At 45.1% G+C, this 16,740-nt stretch overlaps 1 protein-coding gene across 1 annotated transcript in view; it reads right to left on the bottom strand.

The window, feature by feature from the left end:
- LOC148505705 (FRAS1-related extracellular matrix protein 1-like) overlaps window positions 1-16,740 on the bottom strand; it is a 244,847-nt gene that overhangs the window by 160,050 nt on the left and 68,057 nt on the right. The window contains exons 10-14 of the mRNA XM_088447872.1: window positions 10,868-11,010; window positions 10,444-10,640; window positions 8,022-8,112; window positions 6,318-6,485; window positions 4,584-4,792 (exon numbers count right to left, since the gene is read on the bottom strand). Coding sequence (XP_088303998.1) covers window positions 4,584-4,792; window positions 6,318-6,485; window positions 8,022-8,112; window positions 10,444-10,640; window positions 10,868-11,010 — 808 coding nt within the window. The remainder of the gene's footprint in view (window positions 1-4,583; window positions 4,793-6,317; window positions 6,486-8,021; window positions 8,113-10,443; window positions 10,641-10,867; window positions 11,011-16,740) is intronic.

The raw sequence follows: 16,740 nt of genomic DNA, 5'->3' as shown, positions 1-16,740 counted from the left end.
AAGTCATGTTTGGAGTTGTACTGATGCGTATCCTTTTTACAGTATTCCGGTGTTATCGGTGGGGAGATCGCATCATACATTCCCGAGTTATGGATCGCAGAGCCTACAAGCAACAAAATGTATATTTTAGAAGCAAATGTTAGGATGCTGCAGGAGGCGTGAGGCGGAAGACCCCCAGCTGTTAGAGGCAGGGAGAGTCTGTTTGAACCAGCCTGTTAAATGTGCTGTAACAGATGCTTCACCCCTGGGAACCAATGATATTAGCAACAGACTTCCCTATTGTTCTGTTTATTCTGGGGGGTATAAATATGAGTGCACGAACGCTGGTTCTGGGTCTTCGTGCTGAATGCTGAATGATGAGGGGTCTCTTGCTGATGCCTATCTCTGGGTCCGGAAGCGCCTGCGTATGTATACTGTACTTGGGGTCTGTATAATTTCCTTTTGCTCCTAAATCGTCTCTCTCTCTCTCTCTGTGTATCTCTCTGTCTGTGTATCTCTCTGTCTCTGTGTGTGTGTGTCTCTCTCTCTCTGTGTGTCTAGCTCTCTCTGTGTGTCTCTCTGTCTGTGTCTCTCTGTCTGTGTCTCTCTGTGTGTCTCTCTTTCTCTGTGTCTCTCATTGTATTTTGAAGTTTAATCATGCATATGTATATCAACTGTACTTTGTGACTTTATGATTTATTTGCGCTTATTATACACAGATCATAGCGTGTAACTGACTGTACTTTTACTTGAATAATACTTTGTGCTTCGGAACCACGTGTTCTGAGTCTGGAGTCTCTATTTATTGTATGACTGCGTACGCAAATTAGCGTCATCCTTAGAGGTTTATAGGAAGGGTTTTAGAAGGTACAGGCAGGGGTATATAGAGGTTCATTTCAATATCGTCAATCCATAGCAAAATAATTACAGTCACGAACAGCAAAGAATCAAAGTGTATTTTGTTAATGTTTTTGGCACATTATATTGGGGAAGGGGGGGAGGGTCGGGGGGAAGGGTAGTACCTATTGTAATCACTTTTAACTTTCAGAGCCCCAGGTAACCTGCTCTGATCTGAACTATGCAATCAAGGCCTGACAGAGATATGTACGCAGCGCACATCTCAGATTGCTAGAGGACCGCACATGCGAGTCAGCGTGTAGTGTTTCCCAGCCGTAGGCTGATTGACAGGCTGCTGCGTTTGGGGGGCGTTCCTGGCCAGCATTTCCGCAAATGGGTGCACGTTGCCTCCATTTTTCAGGAGGGGCGAGGCCAGGGTCTGCGGCGGTGGACGCAGATTTCCTGGTCTCGCAAGTGACCAGGAACCAGTCAGGAGTAAGTCTCAGCTTCCGCAGCCTGAGCAACGGGGCATCCGGTGGTTGCGATGGTGGTCCGAGGCGGCATCTATGGACGTTGCATTTGGACCTGTCTTTTTCCTCCAGTAACCACCTGCTGCGTTTACATTCTGTTGGACGGTATTGCGCAGTCGGTTCTATGCACATTAGCACCCTTGTAAATATTCCTTCAAAGTTCCTCCAAATAAACTCACTTTACCAGCGGCATCCCCGACAATCCAGAAGAGTTTCAAATAAAGGGAACCTATTTGGAAGAGAAAACTTTGTTCTAAGGTGACACCGACCCCCGCCTCTGCCTTCTTGCCTGGTTCTCTGTCCTAACAAACAAAGGTCAAGGTCTGTTTCTATCACCAGCGACAGAGACCTGAGGCTTGCGGCATTTATGAGGGGTGGATTGCACATTTGTTCATTTGTCTGTCTTGGGGTTGGTTAACCCCCTCCCCTCCCATGCCATAAAATTAAACAGCCTATGGGAATTTCAATTCTTCCCCTGCACAATATCCCAGTGCATTTGTGCTGGTATCTGATAATGGGATGAGAAGGCCCTTATGCCCGATCAGTGCGCACAATGTCTTCGCCCTCTCGGGAGATTCTAGGGATTTTTATTATCTTATATAATCCAGTGTGTTTTTATTTCAGCACATCTGCGTGACATTTCATTACTCCGGGTATTGTCTGAAGGCTGATACAGTCACAGAGTTTGATAATTGAAACAGAAAAAAAACGTATCACACATTGCATAGTGGGATTAATTAGAAGAGATCCCACTTTAATCAGGCAGCAATGTCTATGGACGTTTTACAGGGACTGGCCCATCGCGCAGGTTGCAGCAAACCCTTTTCCGCAGAGAATTGTACTACCATTAACTTTATAGAGCTGCCGGCGTACATTGGGCTTTTCACTCAAATTACATATTTGCATAAACAGCCATTACAATGATTTAGGCTGGCAAATACATGTATTTTTTTTTTAAAGCACATTTTTTTGTATTTATTTCAGAGAAAATAAGTCGAAAATATACAGTCATAGAAAAACATATTCAGTCATCTTTGTGCTTTATAAACAGAAAAGGTATAAATATAAAAATACCCATTTTTTTACCTTTTGTAGTAATTATCAAGAAAGAAGAATATTCTGCAGTTATATGTTTTGTACTTTATAGTACATATTAATCTCAGAAAAAAAAACGTCACATTACGCTCAACCCACTTTGCCCTCTGTCACTAGGTAAGATGTGCCGAGTACTCCAGGTATTGCTCAGCTTTTATCAGGGTGGTGCTGGTGTTAGTGTGTCTAGAAGTAGAACAGTGTAAGGAAATTGTGGACGTAGCATGTGGTGGTGTTGGTGTTAGTGTGTGTAGAAGTACAACAGTGTAAGGAAATTGTGGACGTAGCATGTGGTGGTGTTGGTGTTAGTGTGGGTAGAAGTACAACAGTGTAAGGAAATTGTGGACGTAGCATGTGGTGGTGTTGGTGTTAGTGTGTGTAGCAGTACTTACTATAGTGTAATGAAAGTATTATTAGTGTGTGGACGTAGCACGTGGTGGTGTTGGTGTTAATGTATGTAGAAGTCGCATAGTGTAATGAGCATGATAATGGCTGATTTTATATATACTGTATACTGTATATTAGCTGGGATACCAAACTTTGCCTGGGTTCAAGACTGGACCCTGAAGTACGCCTGCAGCCTTTATTTGTTTACATTGTTCTCGTCTGTAACCCCATTCCATTGATCCTGAAAAGGAACCCACTGTTTGCTGTGGGTGCAAGGGGTATGGCTGCTATGGTGCCAGAGCTGCCTCAGTGGCCGATGTTCACCCCTGCACCCAGTCACGCACACAGGGTGGGCCGGTCCAGTCAGGGACACCGTGGGGGGTCCGGGTGTCAGCTGTGTTGATGTGATGCCTGCCCGCCAGCTGATTACAGCTGGCGTACTGGCAGGCAGGCATAAAGAGACAGCGCCACCGGTCGTGAGGCATTCAGAGCTCGCAGACCGGCAGCCAGTCAGCAGTGGCGTCTCCTGATTGGTTGCTCATTCGTGAGCTCTGATTGGCTCGGGGCCGGCACCAGATTTAAATTGCACCGGTGCTGTCTGTCTATGTCTGCTGCTACCTGCTGTATTTACCTCGCGGCCCAACCCCAAATCCACACCTGCTGGCTGCTGATGGCACACAGGGGGAGCCGAGAGGCTGCAAGAGGGACATGGGGAGGTGAGTTGCTTGGGGGGGGCATAGTGTGTAAGCAGCACTACCATTGTGTGGAATAGTGTGTTATATGGGGTTGGGTATTAGAAACCCGCTTTTTAGAATCCCGATACTGGTGGATAAGTACCCTAACCCTCCTCCTCTCCCCCCCCTAACCCTAATCCTCCCTTGGGATGCCGAACCCTAACCTCCCCAGGGGAGTGCCTAACCCTAACCTCCCCCCGGGGGTGCCTAACCCTACCCCCCCATTCCCCCACCCTAAACCTAACCCTCCCAGGGGGATGTCTAACCCTAACCTTCCCACGATGGTTCCTAACCCCCTGTCTTTAGCCTAACCCCAACCTCCCCCCTCCCGCAGCCTAAGCCTAAATCCCCCTGGGGCACCTAAACCTAATCCTCTCCCCTCCCCGTGGCTAAAAGTTTCCCGGCCCCGCTATACTTATGTTTGGGATGCTGGCTGTTGGTATTCTGTCGTCTGCATTTCCAGCTGATTGGGATCCCGGGCGTCGGCATGTCCAGCTGATCAGGATTCCGGCAGTCAGCATCCCAGGCGTCGGTCAATTGACCACATCCCGTTTTATGGGGCACTTCTACTATGTGGTATAAAAAGTAAAGTTCATTACTATGTGGAATAATGTGTATGGGGTATTACTATGTAGTGTAAGGGGCATTACTGTGTTGCATAATTTAGAAGGGGCACTACTACTGTGTGGCATAACCTGAATGGGCTCTGTGTGGGGGTAAATGTATGTGTTTTTTACCTCTGGGGGGGCCCTTTTAAGATCTTGCTATGTGGCCCACAAAGTTCTAGTTACGCCCTTGCATGCAAACACAGAGACTCTGGATTTAACATGAACTTGCATGAGTCATAATGTTTGCACCAGAACCTGATTATGCTCCCAGTAAGGCAGTAAGGCAATCTGTAATCTCACAACAGCTATACTGCAGGGCCACATGTCCCACCAGGACCTGACCAACATGGTTCCAGTGGGTAGAACATGGCCTATAGGATAATTCTTTGTATAGGAGACACAGCACTTGATACTACCTGACTTTGTAGGTGTGTAACTCTTCCAGGCTGAACGTTTCCCCCTCAGACATACTGACGCCGCGGAGCTCCACGTTTCCGTGCAGAGGACGGGATTTCAGGAGAATCCTCAGGTTCTCTCTTCTGGTGTCCACATCGGAAATGACCAGGCTCTCCCCAGTAATGAGACAACTCGCCCCTTCCTCTGTTCTTACCGGGTGGGTCAGAATCTGAGCATGAAAATGCAGAAATACATCGATCCACTGGTTACAATATTGTTACATCAATGATCCATAGTTACAGAAGTAGCTAAATATTAATATTGTAGCATATTTACAATATCAGATCCACCATCCTAAATAATGGGCCTGATTTAGAGATGGACGCTGATGGTGCAGCAGCTGCGAATTTGTACGCAGCGGCTGCGGGAAAATATGCACATGTAGCAGCTGCCGGGACTTGTATTGAGACGCCCACTGGCAGCTTCCCAAATCCAAGTGACTGCGTACAAAGACGCAGGGTCGGTCGCAGATCATCCGATAAATCGGTCTTCTGAGTAACCATACCGGTCACGCAGAATGGGCGCGGGAACTAAGACACCGGAGACACTGCATAAGGGATCGCAGACGCAGGCTGTGACAGGCCACCAAAATGGTCATCACACACCTGCATTTGTGCCGACAGTCCCCGGTTACCTCCCCGGAATGGTCCCTGCCTGTCAATCACTTAGAGAATAAATCGTCTCTGTGACCGCCGTCACATGACCATCGCAGTACATAGCCGGGTAATGCATCTTTTAGTAATATTATGAATATATCTGGATGATGCAGATATTACGGGATTGTGCAGACTTAGGGCCTGCCCTCTGAGTCGGACGGATGACTTTGCACGGGCGCGAACAGCGAGTTTTTGCATACAGCGCATGAGCAGATGCTAATTTATGCAAAAGCGTATGTCCGTCCTATTCCCAGTCTGATGGAACTGGAACGGATGTGACTTACACTGAAATTGGCCATAGCTGGATAATGGTGTTTGTGGAGGCTGTGGATCATTAGGTCTACAGTAAATAGGTAGACAATGTTTGGGTAGACAATGGAAGTTAGACAGGCAATAGGTCGACAGGGTCTGAAGGTCGACAGGGTCTGAAGGTCGACACACTAAAGGTTGACAGGTACTGAAGATTGACATGGTCATTAGGTCGACACAGAAATGGTCAACACATGTTTTTTTGTTGTTTTTTTTTCTAGCCCTAATTTTCACCCTAACCCTTCCCTTGGTGCCCAACCCTAACCGTCGGGGTAGGTGCCTGACCCTAACCGTTCCTTCTAGTGCCTAACCCTAACCCTCCAGGAAGTGCCTAACCATCCCTCCTGGTCCCTAACCATTGGGGTAAGTGCCTAACCCTAACCGTCTCTCCTAGTGCCTAACCCTCTGGTAAGTGCCTAACCCTAAAAAAACTGAAAAAAACATGTGTCGATCATTTCTGTGTAGACAATATCCATATGGACCTAATGACCATGGCGACCTTCAGTACCTATTGACCTTCTTACCAGTCGACCTTTAGTGTGTCGACCTTCAGACCCTGTCGACCTTGAAACCATGTCGAACTATTGCCTAACTTCCATTGTCTACCTACAGTATTTACTGTTGACCTAATGACCGGATACCGGTTGTGGATGAGCGGCGCTATGAGGAGTGGGAGATAGTAGGGCTTCACCAGTAAGTGACTGGAGGCTGAGGGACACACACACTTACCTTAGGTGCTTTATCATCCAGTGGCATGACGGTTATGTTGAATATGAGTCCTGTCAGCTGCCCCCCATGCTGGTCACTTACAGAGAATTCAAACTGGACATCGATGGGATCTGGTCCTATATCCTGTGCCGGAGGCATGTATGCCACTTTCATGTGTGTTACTGCGTGCTGCGAGAAGACCAAAGATACCACCATGAGAAATGCAGAACGTACAGCATTTACTGGTGCACTGCAAATGGAAAAATGTGGTGTTTCCTACAGCAGCCAATCAAATGTATCGTTTCCTGAACGGCCCTAGAATAACGCCAGCGAGAATCTGATTGGCTGCTGTGGAGAACCCCAGCTTTTTCCTGTGCTTCTGCTTAAATATACAATTTTTTAAAAATACTGTCTAAATTAACTTACACTAGAACATTGGTTGATTACATTCTCAGTGTTGTTTACATGCGTATCAGCAACAAGCATTTTGTTGAGAAAATGTCACGTTTGTTTTTTGTTTTTTTATAAAATTTTGGGTGTTACTGTCCCCAATTGAAAAAAAAAATCTTAAAATTTATATATTTTAGCTCCAATATGTTTTGTTGCAAATAGCTCGGACATGGTCAAATCGACTGGACTTCCTCACATTTAGCAACATTTTTTTTAATTCAATCACAGTTCACGAAATTCCGGAAGCTTTTTAAGGTTTAGAAGTAATTTGTCGACCCAGTTTCAGAATCGTTATGCAGACGGGTTCAATATCTCTGCCTGGTGCAGAATGGAAAGCACTGTGATCATTTCTAAAAAAAACAAAATAAGTTTATTTTAGGTATGGTGCTCTAGAATAGATAAAATCCCCATAAGGTATATGAAATGGGATGTTGTCAGCATCCCACCGGCGCTGAAATCCCAACAGGTCAGAATTCCGGCATCAGTATACCGACCGTCAGCATCCTGAAGGTAAGTATCAGGGTGTTAGGTGGAGGTTAGGGTTAGGGTGGGGGGTTAGGGATAGACACTAGGGGAAGGGTTAGGGTTAGACACTGGGGAAGGGTTAGGGTTAGGCACCGGGGAGGGGGAGGTTAGTTTTAGGCACTAGGGGGGAGGTTAGGTTTAGGCACAGGGGAGGGGGTGTTAGGTTTAGGGTGCGGGAAGGGGGAGGTTAAGCTTAGGCACTAGGGGGGGAGGTTAGGGTTAAGCACCGGGGAGGGAGGGTTAGGGTAGGGGATAGGAAAACACTTACCGCTAGTTCCTACGGGTCTTGGGATGCCACTATCAATATTCTGACCAGCTGCATCCTGACAGCTGGGATTTCATACCCAACCCATATGAAATGCCCTCGTACAGAAAAGCGATGTACCTAACATTCTTGATAACATAATAACATAAAACAGTATCCAAACCAGTGGTGGAACTCAATTTCACAGCTGGCACCCGGAGTGAAGGTCTCCACCAAAATGCCTTCTCCCTAGGAGTTAAAATGCGCCCCCACCCCCCTGGAGTTCATGTGCCACAGGGGCAGGGATGCATAGTCTGAATGGCCAGACTACAAATACCGGGTGCTCTAGGCTGAGCGCCTTGATATTCTGGAGGTGCCTTCCACCTCCTGGCCCTCTCTTCCCATATCTAGTGGCCAGAGGCAAATGCTCCCGTTGTCTATTGGAGTTATGCAACTAATCCCGATAGATGAATACAAAGGGCGTGGAATAGATAAATAACATGTACCTGGGTGAAAGACTTCAGGCCGGGAATTGATTGGTCCTTTTCTAAAAAGCTTGCGGTATCTACGTAAATGAGTTTTCCAGCATCCAGTAATCTGTAAAGCATAGAGGAAGCGGGCTCTTCATAAATTGTCATTTTGCTCTTTCAGTAAATGCTACAACACACCTGTATATCCATATCTTCTTTGCATAATTGTACTTAGAAATATATGTCATAGCTGCCATGTTGTTTGACCATTAAATACAGTAAGCAGATATGAAAAGTCAAAAACAATAGCACCACCTAGAATATTATAGTTATACAAAAATTTAAAAAAAAGGAAAAAAGACAAATTCCAAAAGAAATATGTTGAATATGTTGGATCCTTTTCTATAAAGCATTCCCCAACTATGGAAGTATGGTACTATACTGTAAAGTGTTACCCTACAAAGATAATTGTACAATACAATGATATCACGGATGACATGAGATTTGGAAGTATGGGAGATGTCTTGACTAGAACAATGCAGATAGAGGCAGCCTTACATAACATTGTGGGAGAGATGTACAGTGCTAAGGGGTCTATTTACTAAGCAGTGTTAGGAGACAGAGTGAAAAGTGATCAGAAAGTGATAAGGTGCCAGCCAATCAGCTCCCAACTGTCATCTCACAGGCTGTGTTTGAAAAATGACATTTGGGAGCTGATTGGCTGGCACCTTATCACTTTTCACTCTAGACCCCTAAGCTCTGGAAAGTGATAAACTGGAGAGTGATAAGCTAGCAGCCACTCAGCTCCCAACTGTCATGTTACAGGCTGTGTTTGAGAAATGACAGGAGCTGATTGGTTGGCAGTTTATCAGGGGTATTCAATATGGGAGCGAAAAGTCCATGCTGGACTTTTCGCTCCACATCGGAGATTTTCCAGGGATAAAGTATCGGGCGCGCCCGCTTTATCCCCGTATTCAATATAAAAGCTATGAAAACGGGAACCTGCGAACTGGGAACTGCGTAGAAAAACAAAATATTCCTGGAATAAATTGTAGGACACCCCTAAAGCTGTAAAAACATGGGGGATCACTATGGGTACCCCCGTTTTAGCCTGCAAATGAAAGTCGGGGATTTAAATAGCGGCTGCAGGTGTTTTTTTCCCGACATTGAAGAAGTGATGCAGAAGAGTAATTAGGTTTTTTTTTTTCGTTTTTTTAAGTGGTCCCATCAAATTTGGGGTACATGAAAATGGGTACTAGCATATTTTTAAGTCCCTAAAGTCTTTTTGAAAAAATTCTGCAAATATGCACCTGTCGCTAATAACCTATTCTAGAATACACCTGCCGCATATTTGCAGAATAGCCCTGAACCTATTTCCCTATTTTTAAACACTTTTTCCCCATTTTTTTTTTTTTACCCCAAATTTAAAATATTTTTTTTGGGGTGTCCCTATTTTTTTTTTGTAACTTTTTTTTGACACAGTTTATTTTAAAATGACAGTCCCAGGGTTGCAGGCTATTTTTTTTAAGCCTGTACCCCTAAACCCCAATTCTGCACTCTTTTTCACCACCTATTCAGTGGTGAAAAGTTATCCCCGTTTTTTTTCAAAGACTTTTCGAACCTGCGAAAAGTCTTTGAAATTGAATACGGTGTAAAACCAAAACCTGCGAAAATGACGTCATCGGTGCGAAAACTTCGCAAAAACAGAGTTTTCGCTCCATATTGAATACCCCTGTTTATCACTTTCCAATTTATCACTTTCCAGAGCTTAATACATCTAATGTGCTGACTTATCTGGCCAATTTGGTGGGGTTGCTTAATGTGGATCTGTTTGAATCAAAGCCAGAACTGTTGGGAGAGTGCTCAGTACATCTATATAATAATCGTGCATAGTTTGTCCCTAGTCAGACAAGCGCAGTGGGAGGCACGTGTCTTCCACCTGCCTCCCTGCCACTAAGGGGGATGGAGTGATAGGACAAGGAATAAGACTAAGGAATGAGCCATGGCAAGGCCGGGAACTGGTGTTCGCCTGATAGATGTAGCAGCCAGGGTAATAGTAGCGGGGGAAGGTGGGGGGGGGCAAGAGGACAGGAGAGACCCTTCAACACAGCGGGTGCCAGATTCTATATGCTAGCAATGAATATTCGGACACAAATGCTGTGACAGGCTGCATTCGCTTTCTAGATAAGTTCAGCCCCCCAAATTGCTACCTATAAGATGTGCTGGCAAATGGGGACCTTTGAGATTCCTCGCTGCTGCATATATTCTGGAAAACGCCTTTAGAATTATTATTTTTTTTATTTGCCATTATCCACACCTAATCCATTGAGGACTTTATGGATAATAACAACATTATCCATAAATATGACACTATACAAAACATACTGTATAAATAAACTAAAAATATTTTCTTTTCTCTTTAGTAATATTTAATCATTAATTCTTCCCGCTCATATACCCTGGAGACATTGGCGAGTAGCACGGTTTGGTGATGGTGTACAGGAGCTGACTGTCCGGAGATTCGGTGTCGGTGAAATGAAGATGTTGTTTGGTTATTCGGGTGAGCTCATTCTCCATTGCCGTAAGGTGTCTGGTAGTTCCGCTGGCTTCTTTTGGCAGCTGATCTTTCACCGGAGAAATGTTGATGACAACGATCTAAAACAATAACCAAATATACCGTATAAGTGTCATTAAAGTGGAGATGTAACCAAAACAGATGGAGGCTACCATTTGACGAGCTGAATAGTATTCATACTTGCAGCGATTTGCACCAAGGCGCAGTGGCAATAGGGGCCTGGTAATGTGAATCCGGGGCAACCCCCCCATGTTTATATATTTTTGGATTTCCTAGTAAAGCAGAACTGGGCAATCATTTCACTCACATGTTTCTCTGAATAGTTTGGGGGTTGGTGAGAGTCTGATAACACAAACTCAAAGGTGTCCTGAAAGATCTCTCCACCAAAATGGTTGTAATAAATCAGCCCGCGGAACAGATCTCGCTGCAAGAAAGTTGATACCGGAGCTCCTGCAATTACAGAGTGGTGTATTCAGAGGCGGAATGGCCTTACAAGTTATTCCCACATTTCCTTTTTTATTATTAGCATTCTTAGCGGATCATTTGAGCATTTCAAACTCATTGTTATCAATAGTTCTTCATTCTCATAGTTTAGCAATTAGCGTAAAAGGATCAAAAATACTTCGATGCAAGCTGCCATAGACAGAAGAGTTACTACTCTAAGTTACAGATACATTTGGGAAAGTTGCCATACCTTCCTAGAACTGGGGATAGTTGAAGCCCACAATACAACTGTGTGTCTGCTATTGTTCTATGGGCCATGTTCTGACTGGAAGAAGTAAGTTTTGGATTCTTTTAGAAAAACGTATGGGTGGACTGCACTAAAACCACAATTGAAATAATTGAATCTGGTCAACAATGGGACTGTATTGTAATTTGAGGAAATACCTAAGACAATCTCATGGAAATTAATGGGTAACAATGATAGGACACTGTATAGTGCATACACATATAATAAATAGGTGTTATAACCATTAAGAGATCACGGCTTGGTTGAGGTAATCAAAAAAGTATAAAACCTTTAATAGCAACAGTAAAAACAAAACACTGGCTAAAATAAAAAGGATAATAAGCAACTTGAGATGAATCTCATAGGTAAACACAGTCAATAATGATGGCAAGTGGTGGTCAAAAAGGGGATAATACTCCAGCAGTCATAGGGGTCAATTGGGCAAAGGTGCCCTGTGATAATGGGGCATGAATCACTGTTCAATCCGGATTAATGTCCAGCTACTGTATAGTTACCAGCCTCCATATTCAATGGGAATCATGTCCCATTATCAAAGGGCACCTTTGCCCAATTGACCCCTATGACTGCTGGAGTATTATCCCCTTTTTGACCACCACTTGCCATCATTATTGACTGTGTTTACCTATGAGATTCATCTCAAGTTGCTTATTATCATTTTTATTTTAGCCAGTGTTTTGTTTTTATGGTTGCTATTAAAGGTTTTATACTTTTTTGATTACCTCAACCAAGCCGTGATCTCTTAATGGTTATAACACCTATTTGTTATATGTGTATGCACTATACACTGTCCTATCATTGTTACCCAATCACTTCCATGAGATTGTCTTAGGTATTTTCTCAAATTACAATACAGTCCCATTGTTGACCAGATTCAATTATCCCAATTGTGATTTTAGCGCGGTCCACCCATACGTCTTTCTTCTCAAATGTATTAGGGGGCTGACTACTCCCATTGGACCATCAGCTTGACAGCGCCAGTCTGATAACCCATTATCTGTTGTTTTGGACTCTTTTAATTGACTGAAAGGCAGGATAACATTTGTGCATAATAAGAACTGCCCCCTCCCACTTTAAGCTATAATCAGAAATTATTATAAATAAATAAATTTTTTATGAGTTCCAGAAACTTTCAATTGCATATTTATGAATGCTATTAGTTGCGAACTAATCCATTCCCCCCCCCTTCCTTTTCCTTTCCTTACCAACGGCACCAGTAGCCAGTAGCCTGTTCCTCCCCCCATGTGACAGGTGCCAGGTTGCACATTCTCCAGCTTGACGGCCTCCCTATGGGTAACATACGTAAGCTGGGGATTTACAAGTCTGGGGTCCCATGTATAATTATAAATCCGAGTGTACTGTACCTTGACAGCTGTGTGTGCTGGGACTTGTAGTCTCACCACATCTAGAAATATTGACAAGTCTAATGGACATCTCATGAGTTGATGATCTGTATACTGTATGTAACACAATGAGGCCTATTCATCATCACTTAAGTTTTATAAAAGCAGGTGAAAATGCATATTTTCACCTGCAATTATAAAAATTAAGTTATCGGGCTATTCATCACGAGGATAAAGCAGGAGGTATCACAGATATACACCCCATACACTAGTATCACAGATATTTCCTACTTACCTTCCACTGGCGGAATGACCCCCTGTAGCCATACTCTAGTATCACAGATATCTCCTGCTTACCTTCCACTGGCGGAATGGCCCGCTGTCCCCATACACTAGTGTCACAGATATCTCCTACTTACCTTCCACTGGCAGAATGCCCCGCTGTCCCCATACACTAATATCACAGATATCTCCTACTTACCTTCCACTGGCAGAATGGCCCGCTGTCCCCATACACTAGTGTCACAGATATCTCCTACTTACCTTCCACTGGCGGAATGGCCCGCTGTCCCCATACACTAGTATCACAGATATCTCCTGCTTACCTTCCTATGGTGGAATGGCCCGCTGTCCCCATACACTAGTATCACAGTTATCTCCTGCTTACCTTCCTCTCGCGGAATGGCTCGCTGTCCCCATACACTAGTATCACAGATATCTCCTGCTTACCTTCCTCTCCTGGAATGGCCTGCTGTCCCCATACACTGGTATCACAGATATCTCCTGCTTACTTTCCTCTCCTGGAATGGCCCGCTGTCCCCATACACTGGTATCACAGATATCTCCTGCTTACTTTCCTCTCGCGGAATGGCCCTCTGTCCCCATACACTAGTATCACAGATATCTCCTGCTTACCTTCCTCTCCTGGAATGGCCCGCTGTCCCCATACACTGGTATTACAGATATCTCCTGCTTACTTTCCTCTTGCGGAATGGCCCTCTGTCCCCATACACTAGTATCACAGATATCTCCTGCTTACCTTCCACTGGCGGAATGGCTCTCTGCCCCCATACACTAGTATGGGGACAGAATTCATCAAGCTCCGAAAATTTAATATTTTCGGAACTTGAGTGCGGCAAATGCTCCCGATACCCGCTCCTTCCCTATAGGAAGGAGTTCGGGGTCGCGAAGAGGGATCCTTTTGGATCCCTCCGCCCCTGTCCAGCTCCTTCCGCTGGACATCGGGGCTCTTGTGTGCATGCGTGACCTGAAGGTCACGCATGCGCACTCCTGTCACTGTTCCAATAGATTTACTGCTCCAGATCGAATCCCTCCCGTCACTGCTCTGAAAGATTCTTTGCTCCGGATCGGATCCCTCCGCTCCTGTCCGGCTCCTTCGGGGCTCTTGTGCGCATGCGTGACCACTGCTCCGAAAGATTCACTGCTCTGAAAAGGATCAGTGAAGCCGCTTGTGGGACAGCTGCTTTTCGGATCAGCTGTCATCGCGCCGGAGCAATGATGAATTTCTCCGGAATCTGTGGCGAGTTAAAATGTTAATTATCGGACTTCGAACAGACCCCGATAATTAACATTATGAATAGGCCCCTATATGTCACTTGGATGCTCTCTGTCTGTCACTGGGATGCTCAATGTATTATATGGCGCATCATAGGAATCCGGTGTACTGTACGGCGGTGACTAAGGGCCTGATTCAGAGCCGTTCGCTATTTGCGGTCGTTCGTTCAAAAACAAGGGGTGGCTATTCAAATGATCCGTTCGCAAATTGCAGTCTGTTCACACCTCTAAGTCTGAACGAGCGAGCAAAACATACGCTCGTTTATTTGTTAAAAACGCCCCCTGGCCACTCGCACCATACGTCATGTCCGCTATTTATTAGATTAATCGAGTACATCGACCAGCGTATGAACTGCTCGCTATTCTTGTGGTTGGTGTTTGCTACCACAAATTTGCGAGCAGTTCTGGCTATAAAATAACCCAGTGACGTGGTCAATGACGCTGCTGTATTAATTATGCACACCCATAATACGCCCGTTTTGACCTTTAAGCACGCCTGCGTTCGGATCTCCACTCCCCATTTTCAAGCACCTTCCCCTGTTACCACCCACATACGCCTCATTCTGTCACTCAAAATAGCAGGCACTCGCTATATAGCGTACAAACGATTTTTGGCCGCACTGACTGGTTCGCGCATGCGTACTAAAAACCGTACGCATGCGCAGATGTGCAAACATCGCTCGGAACGAGCGTACTGCCGCTAACGAGCGGCTCTGAATGAGGGCCTAAGATTCTACTTGTATTGTATGGTAATCACTGGGATGTGCAGTGTACTGTTTGGCAGTCACTGGGATGCTCTTTGCACTGTATGGTGGTCCCTGGGATGCCGTTTGTACTGTATGGTGGTCCCTTAGATGCTGTTTGTACTGTATGGTGGTCATTGAGATGCTCTTTGTACTGTATGGTGGTCATTGAGATGCTCTTTATACTGTATGGTGTTCAATGAGATGCTCTTTGTACTGTATGGTGGTCCCTGGGATGCCGTTTGTACTGTATGGCAGTCACTAGGATGCTCTTTGTACTGTATTCTTGTCACATGGATGCTCTCTGTATTAAAGGAAAGCCATCGTATTCAAGGAGTTTCTGATAGTTAAGTAAAGTTTTACCAGCCTATGAATTTTGGATCATATATCACAGTTATGTAAGTCACATGCACAATTACTTATAGCATACCTCCCAATGTTTCCTCTCTGGCATAAAGACAGTCATGAAAAATTGCTGTGGTCACGTGTAACTGTGCCGTTTCCTGTCCCATCTCCTAAAGCATCCCAACATTGCCACAATAACCTGCCACTGCTATCAGCAGTATTGAAGGGGCACCAGCCAGCAGGGCATACCTTCCAAATGTCTACTAATTGGGCCAAAAGTCCTGATCCGCAGGATGGCGGGCAGTGACGTAACTACTATAGGGTTGAAGCAGCAGATAAAATAAATGAGGCCCCTTATATTGAGCCACATAATATACACACACTGGAATATACACACACTGGAATATAAACACACTGGAATATAAACACACTGGAATATACACACACTGGAACATACACACACTGGAATATAAACACACTGGAATATAAACACACTGGAATATACACACACTGGAATATACAGTACACACACTGGAATATAAACACACTGGAATATACACACACTGGAACATACACACACTGGAATATAAACACACTGGAATATACACGCACTGGAAAGACAACATGATAACAACGTGAGAGCAAGGCACCAGGTCAATATGACCGTGATGAATACCATGCACGTCACACACTATTGTGAAATGAACTTCAACAAAACCCAACATTGAACTAAACAACAGGGGATACTCACTACCTCGGGCTGCACTTGTTCGAGGTGCCCTGCTGGGGGGTGCAGGCCAGCTATTCAGGGGATGCTCTAGTTGCTCTAGTTATGCTGCTGATAGTAGGACAGTTTCCTCAAATTGGGACTGTCCTGCCTATATCGGCACAGTGGGGGAGAATGCAATACAGTTACTAACAGGGGGTGCAGGTTCTACAGATGCCATAGACAGGGTTGGACTGGCTCACAGGGGTACAGGGGAAATCCCCGGTGGGCCCCACTGCCTGTGGGCCAATCCTCTTCATCTAGGTGTCTGGTTCCAGAACTCAAATTATAGATTGTTATTCTATTAGATGGTCAGTTGCCTGGGGGAGCAGAACCACTGATCAACATGGGGGCTTGGTTCACTACTATAGAAACTACTGTACACCAAGATTTGATTAATGGTTAGCTAAGTGTCTGTGGTGGCTGGCCACACCCTCTCTGGTGGATGACCACACCTCTTAAGCATGGGCCCCTGCCACTGCATTCTCCCGGTGAGCCCTCCATGCCTCAGTCCGACACTGGCCATAGATGGGTGGATGCCATCCTATGCCTATCAAAGCCCCATATGTATATGCAGGGGCGCCATGACAAATTTCGGGCACAGTAATTTAGAGGACATGGCCAAACATGTGGGGATGTGGTGACTCCCCATTGTGAATA

This window comes from Taudactylus pleione, unplaced genomic scaffold (genome assembly GCF_031769625.1).
Source record: "Taudactylus pleione unplaced genomic scaffold, aTauple2 ptg000442l, whole genome shotgun sequence".
Taxonomy (NCBI): Eukaryota; Metazoa; Chordata; class Amphibia; order Anura; family Myobatrachidae; genus Taudactylus; species Taudactylus pleione.
The sequence above is the reverse complement of the archived record's forward strand: the minus strand, read 5'-3'. Positions and strand labels throughout refer to the sequence as shown.